The sequence below is a fragment of the Mercenaria mercenaria genome, chromosome 11 (assembly GCF_021730395.1).
Source record: "Mercenaria mercenaria strain notata chromosome 11, MADL_Memer_1, whole genome shotgun sequence".
NCBI lineage: Eukaryota > Metazoa > Mollusca > Bivalvia > Venerida > Veneridae > Mercenaria > Mercenaria mercenaria.
Genome location: NC_069371.1, coordinates 71,005,771 through 71,012,924, shown reverse-complemented (window position 1 = coordinate 71,012,924; position 7,154 = coordinate 71,005,771). Strand labels below are relative to the sequence as shown.

Genomic DNA, 7,154 nt, shown 5'->3' with positions numbered 1-7,154 from the left:
ACATAATTGTTTTGATATGCGACAAAATACCAGATTGTATCAAGTATAACATTCTAAGGCATTAGTACACCACTCTACCAAATTAGATATCTGAAATTGGAGCATCAATAGTTTCCCTAACATATTCAATCGGCTTGTTTAGTTTAGTCTGTTCTGCGGTAGAGCGGATTACTATTTTGGAAGCTAAATTATGCCAAACACCCATAGATAATAATAACATTGGGTTCTATTACAGACAAAACACTACTTCCTATTATTAAATTGGTATAATTCTACTGAATATTCATCATTGGGGAACTTAAATCGTTTAATTGCACTCTTTGCCCTACAATGTCTATATAAATATATATTATCCTAGTACATATGTAAATGTAGCACATGGCCCGTATATTTGTAAAGCATAAATTATAAGTATTTGTCTGCTCACTTTTGAAACTTCCGCATTCAACATAACTTATTTATTTACTTAACATGAAATAGATACTTTTGTACCAATAAACTTTGATAACGTGGCAGTTGACCCCAATACAATCAACACTGTTTATTTATCCAACGATTGCTTAAGAAACAATGTATCTCATCGGTGATTTGTCGCTGAATAAATCACTGTTTAGAGTTCAGATGCGAAGGAATTATATCACGAGGGCGCAGTCCGATTGATATAATACTACGCATCTGAACGACAAACTGATTTATTCAAGAGCAAATCACTAAATGAGATATATTATTTCGATTCTAACACGTTACCAAAAGTTAAAGTACATCCTTGTTGGCATTCATTAAATACTTGCCCTTTTTCAATCGATTTCTTTTCCAGCACGCCGCTACGCCGTTTCACGCTATGACGTAACAATTGTGACGTCAGAACAGTGAATTGTTGTTTAATAATTCACTGTTTCCAGCCTTCTTTGTTCAAGGAAAATGAATCGGATCGTGTTAGAATTTACAATAGATCTGTGACGGATTATCTTTGAACACCCCTATACTTATTGGACTCAACTGCCACATTATCAAAATTTATTTAATAGTTTTAAAACTTTGTAGGATATAATTGTATACATCTATATATATATATATATAACAACTTCTGAAATTAAAACTTTTATCTATTTAGATATTTTAGTGGATAACTGTTGAGGTGTACTTCTTACTCTCATATTAGAATGCGTTTTTAAATAGACATAATGAGCAATATATTATTGACTATTCCAGTGAGCGATCATAAACAGCACCAATCGGCTACCGTAAATACTCGTAATGGAGTGGCTGCCTCTGCTATTGTTGCTACATTTCAGCACCGACGGTAAGATAAACAATAATTGAATATCTTTTCAAGACTATAGTATAATGCAAATTTACTCTGCAGATTATAAGAAACAGAAAGCGGCCGTTTAATCGAATTAAATCTTGTTATCCTAAGCACTATACGACTATGCGAAGTCGTGAAGACATTGTGACAAATTGTCTGATTAATTAAAACTTAACTAAACATCTTACAAAATGTACCTTGACTGTAGAATAAAATGAATAACATCTAAAATATAAGTGAAATATGATACTTTACTGCAATTTTCACAGTATTTTGTTCTAACCTAGAAGACGTAATTATGTAATTTGTACATTTATGTCGTCCAAGTAGGAAGTATTCGATATAGTTTTTTACCGTGTCAGTGAAATATAAGTAACATCAATTCTACAAATTATCAAGTTAATACTTATTCCACTATTTCACCTGTGTGTGCCTTTGAACAACTAATGATTTAATGATATTTATAAAAACAAGCAATATACAATATAAAGCAGACAATCTTTACAATAGTTTACAATCATTTATATATAAGAAATAGGATTTTAAAGAATATAACAACACAACGTGCATGAAATCAAGACTGTCACATTATTCTGTGTTCATGTAAAATGTGAAATATTTTCAATGAAATTCACACCAGGTGCAATAGTTTGATAAATTCTTCGTGCCATTATGAGGAAATATGTTATACCTTCCTTTCAAGTGTGAGGTACGTATACTCTCTTGTGTAGGACTACATACTTTATGCAAGTCACCCAAAAACAGTATACATTTCTAGCGAGGTTTCTGGCCCCGCAATTAAAGCGCGTGAATGGAAGTCAGAAGGTGTACAGCTCAAATTTTGGAAACACTTACATCGATGACAGGAAAAAGCTTTTTTAAAAGCTCACTGGAAAATAGTTCAGTGTTAAGCTTTTTAGGACAGAGTCTGTGAATCACTGAAACTGAAAGTCATAACAAGATGTTATAAAGCATTTAAAAATCAACTTGAGTTGATATATTATAGCGTTGTTTCAAAACATGTTTACATTTCAAATTTGATTAATTTCAGGTGTTGCATTGAATGAATGTAAGAGGTGTGAATGTTGTAAAGGTGGAGCTACTCGTTGTATGACGTACAACTCTGTAACTGATTACTGTCTAGATGGCTGTATTAGTGGGTATTTTTCAGCTCGTTGCACTCACGCTTGTGTGAACAATTGCCTGCTGTGTTCAGATGCATTATCCTGTGTAAAATGTACAGATGGATACTATGGTTCATATTGTAACAAATGTCCGGATAACTGTTTAAGTTGTTCTAGTGCAAACACATGTAATAGCTGTAAAGATGGATTTTATAACGGAAGACTTAATGGCAGTGATTACAATTATCTTGATTGTAGACAGAAATGTCAAGCTGCCTGTTATTCATGTACATCGTATTACACATGCACCAAATGTGTTGATGGAAAATATAACGATTTGCGCAATGACTGCTCAGAAAGCTGTAATGTGGCATGTAAGGCGTGTACATCGTATAACAACTGTACCAAATGTGTTGATGGAAAATATTACGATTTGCGCAATGACTGCTCAGAAAGCTGTAATGTGGCATGTAAGGCGTGTACATCGTATAACAATTGTACCAAATGTGTTGATGGAAAATATAACGATTTGCGCAATGACTGCTCAGAAAGCTGTAATGTGGCATGTAAAGCGTGTACATCACATAACAACTGCACCAAATGTATAGATGGAAAATATGGGTCATTCTGTCAATACGAGTGTGGACTTGGGTGTCAAAATCATCAGTGTGACATCGATAGTGGGAGTTGCACATGTTTATTTAATTTTAGAGGTAGTAAATGTGATCAATGTGTCAACGGCAAATATGGTAATAGATGTGACACAACCTGTCCCGCAGATTGCGCAAATAATTCATGTGACGTTAATGGTAACTGTTATAGTTGCAAGACTGGGTTTACTGGAAACATGTGTACTCAGTGTGCCTATGGTAAATATGGAACTGACTGTAACATTCCATGCCCATCAGGTTGCAGGAATGGGAATTGTAAAGATAACGGAGATTGTCACAGTTGCAAGGATGGATTCACGGAAAGTAAATGCGATCAATGTGTCGCCGGTAAATATGGAATCAACTGTGAACACGATTGTTCGAAAAACTGTGACTTCGCAGTTTGTAATAGCACAACAGGTGTGTGTAATAATGGCTGTAGAACTAACTATCACGGCGAGCAGTGTAACCTGACGTGTACAACGACATGCTTACCAGATGACGAAGGTAGAAGGTGTTTTTATACGAATGGAAGTTGCGTAAAAGACTGTCAAAACGGATACCATGGTGATATGTGTCAAGACCGTTGCAGCGAAAACTGCATCAACATTATCTGTACAAGGGCAAGTGGTGCATGTAAGCTCGGCTGCGTTGGAGAGTTTGAAGGAATCAATTGCACGGAACGTAAATATATATAATTAATATCTTTTATTTATGAATTAGTTATATTTTTCATATATATTTCATTAATACTTTGACAATATAATCCTATATATATATTTTCAAAAAACGTCTTTTAGCTCCATATATATATATATTTGAAAATTGATTAAATGAGAGCTCATCGTTTCTGAAGAAAAGGACAGATATACATATATTTAATTTGAAAGTCATAACATTATAAATTTTATTGAGGAAACCGTGTTTTGTTAATGCCTCTTAGTTAACGCGGGGCAGCTCATTTACTTTTACGTACGTCTTCCTTGTCAAACATTCTGATCCACACGGTGTTCACTGTAAAAAGCGATGTTCAGATTTTTTTTTGTATTGGGTAAGACATTGGAACAGACTTCCAATGTTTAACATTCAACATCATCGAGATGCAAAGCCATTCGAGAAGTTTTTGTACAGCGCAGGCGAAATAAAGCAATGTAAGATTATTTACCCAGCAACACAATATTACGTTTAGTAAATTGCAATTTTCTGGGGTATCTGTAATTTATTTACTCATCATTTTTACTATATTCTATATCAACAAAAGTGCAGTTTAGAACTTTGAAAGTCCTTAAGTTACAACAAGTTGTTGCACGTTTTCAGTAATCTCTCTTAAACGTATATATTTCAGCTATTTCAGGGGTCATATCCGATTCTTATAACACGGAAGATTCTTCGAATGTTGGTGCATTCATTGGAGTTGGAGTTGGATCTGTGGCAGTTACTCTTATTGTTGTTGGAATGGTCATTATAACAAGACGATACCTTAGGTCAGAAGTTTCATTTCATTTCATTTAATACACTATTTTTAACCTGCTACAGGTAGCTTGAACATTCATTTCGTACAAAATTAGATCACCATACTTAGTATACAGTTATTGACTGAGCCATAGAATATAATCTGATATTCATAGACAGAAAGACACAATGACCGGCGCTAAATTAAGATAAACAAGAAATATGCCTATGAATTTCAGCTTATTACTCAACAGCCGTTTTATCAGGCTTGTATGATTTTGGAAAGAAATCTGCGAGGTATTGTCGTCACTTGATTGTCGGCGCCGGCGTTGGTTAAACTTTTTGTTTTGGTAAACATTTTCTCACACATAAAACAACTATAGTTTTGAAACTGTGTACACTTTTTTATCCTCATTAGTTAACTACGTAGACCTAGCAATTTAACTCGGAAAAGCATTTTGTCAGAATTATGGCCTTTTTACCTAGAAAGTTAGATTGTCTTGGTTAAAATCTTTGTTAATGTCTACTTTTCCCCCAAAACTAAAAAGCTAAAGCTTTGAGCATTTATCTATCATCATAAGATAAATTAGTACCCTGAACAACATAACTATGGCATGCGTTTTGTTTTAATTGTAGGTAAAAAGTTTGAATTTTTTGGTTAAAATTTTGCTTCGACCCACTTTGTATAAATACTATTAAGAACACTAGCTTTGAATTTAAATTGTTTATCATCATTAGGTGAGTATAATTCATATGTTTTTTTTTGTAATCAATTAAGACGTGTAAGAAGGCCAAAAGCTCTTTTCTTTCATATTGTCCAGATACTCTTTATTTGTAAATTTGCCATATAACAGTATCGCATTGATATTGTTAATATTCAGATTTATTTTAGTTTGAACTTCTTTTCTTTTAAACGAAGGTTACAACGTTGTTTTTTGTTGTTTTTTTGTTGTGTTTTTAAATTAAAACCCATTTTATGCACATTGTTAGACATTATATGTAGAGTAGTTATAGTTTTAATACTACAGTATACTGAATTATTTATTATAACATATGTTTGCAGTGTATTTTCATTTTTTAGACATGCACACCAAAGAAGACAAACACCAGGTATGATGATACTTTCAGTCACCAAAACAAATTTTGGTATTTGTTTCATTTTAGCAAGTATGCTTATAATGTTTTCGTCTCCCTACTGTATGTTTAATTATGGTGAAATATGATTCTGTTCACAAGTCAATACTTCGACATTCTTTGCAACATATTGAAAGTGTTAACCCACATGCCAATTATCATTTTTACAATTACAACACTATAATTATACATTAAATATTAAATTCAAGTTTTCAAGTTCAATCATAGCTTTCTGTACTTTCTACTTGTAAATTACAGAAAATGCACACGAGTTAACAGATGCCCTACGTGATAACGTTATAACATTTCCTGCTTCGACGACTACACCAACAAACAAAGGTACCCCACACTATTTTGTATATTTCATGTAAGAAATTATCATAACGAATGTAATGTGCCTACCGTGTGTGATTTTGTCATCTGCTTTACACATTTAATGCACTATGTTCTACAAATACAATGAGAAATAATTATCTTAAATCAACGACTTGTTTACTATACAATCTGTTTGCTGTGTCTGTAATGATATAGTTGATATATTTCCTCTTTTTTAGATTCTGACTACGAAAATACACCAGTTCCTGTATACGAAGAATTAAAACAGAGTAACACAGATTCAAACACATATGATCGCATTGATGGTACTAGCTCCAGCTAGAGAAAACACATTTCTGACGCTCATTATTATTGGACGTATGTGTCATTTTTGGGTACATAAGCAGAAATCAATACCTGTACAATATCAGTAAGGATCTCTTGAAACTATTAATCTCTGATCATGTGCATATAACACTATCGGAAAAAAGTATTTCCATTAAATTTACAATAATAATGTGTGAATGAATTATGAATGTCGCACCAAACTCGTAATATTTGTAAAATGTTACACAATTGTATTTCTGTTGAATTTTTCTTATCTTTGTGACTAAGCTTAATACACTGTGGGGAATCACATGATCAAAATAATCTCTAAACCAAAGTTATATTTTGAAGAACATGAATAAATTTCCTGTCATGATAAGATATGAAATTTAAACATAGCCTATCATGTGACTAATGAAAATTGTTAAATTATCATGTAGGTGACAATAAAGATAGATATCCTGTAATTACAAACACTAAGGAAAATAATAAGTATCAGTTTCTTGAAGTGTTCCAGAAAATCAAAAGGTTATTGTGATTGAAATCTATGTAGTTTTAGGATACATGTATGTTGGCATATGATAGGATATATTTCAAATTTACAGCAAAAGATTCTTCAATATTATCCCATATTATTCATATTTTTATTTTGGTTTAGAGATTATTTTGATCACGTGATTCCCCGCAGTGTTAATATTCGTGTTATCAGATTTTACATTAATGCTTTTGTCACGCTCTAACAATCTTACAATCAAAGAAATTATACCATTAAATATGTTATAATTTTAGGATTCATTTCTTTTCTACGTATACATATAATTATGTTTATTGTATAGTTCAAAA

General features: G+C 32.5%; 1 protein-coding gene across 1 annotated transcript; it reads left to right on the top strand.

Annotated features, from left to right (window-relative positions):
- The first annotated feature begins 1,218 nt into the window (after positions 1-1,218).
- LOC128546187 (multiple epidermal growth factor-like domains protein 10) lies at positions 1,219-6,559 on the top strand. Its single transcript, XM_053517689.1, has 6 exons — positions 1,219-1,303; positions 2,361-3,767; positions 4,429-4,567; positions 5,617-5,645; positions 5,928-6,008; positions 6,224-6,559. Exons 1-6 carry the CDS (start codon positions 1,258-1,260, stop codon positions 6,325-6,327), a joined length of 1,806 nt encoding a protein of 601 aa, XP_053373664.1. The 5' UTR covers positions 1,219-1,257; the 3' UTR covers positions 6,328-6,559.
- The last annotated feature ends 595 nt before the right edge of the window (positions 6,560-7,154 follow it).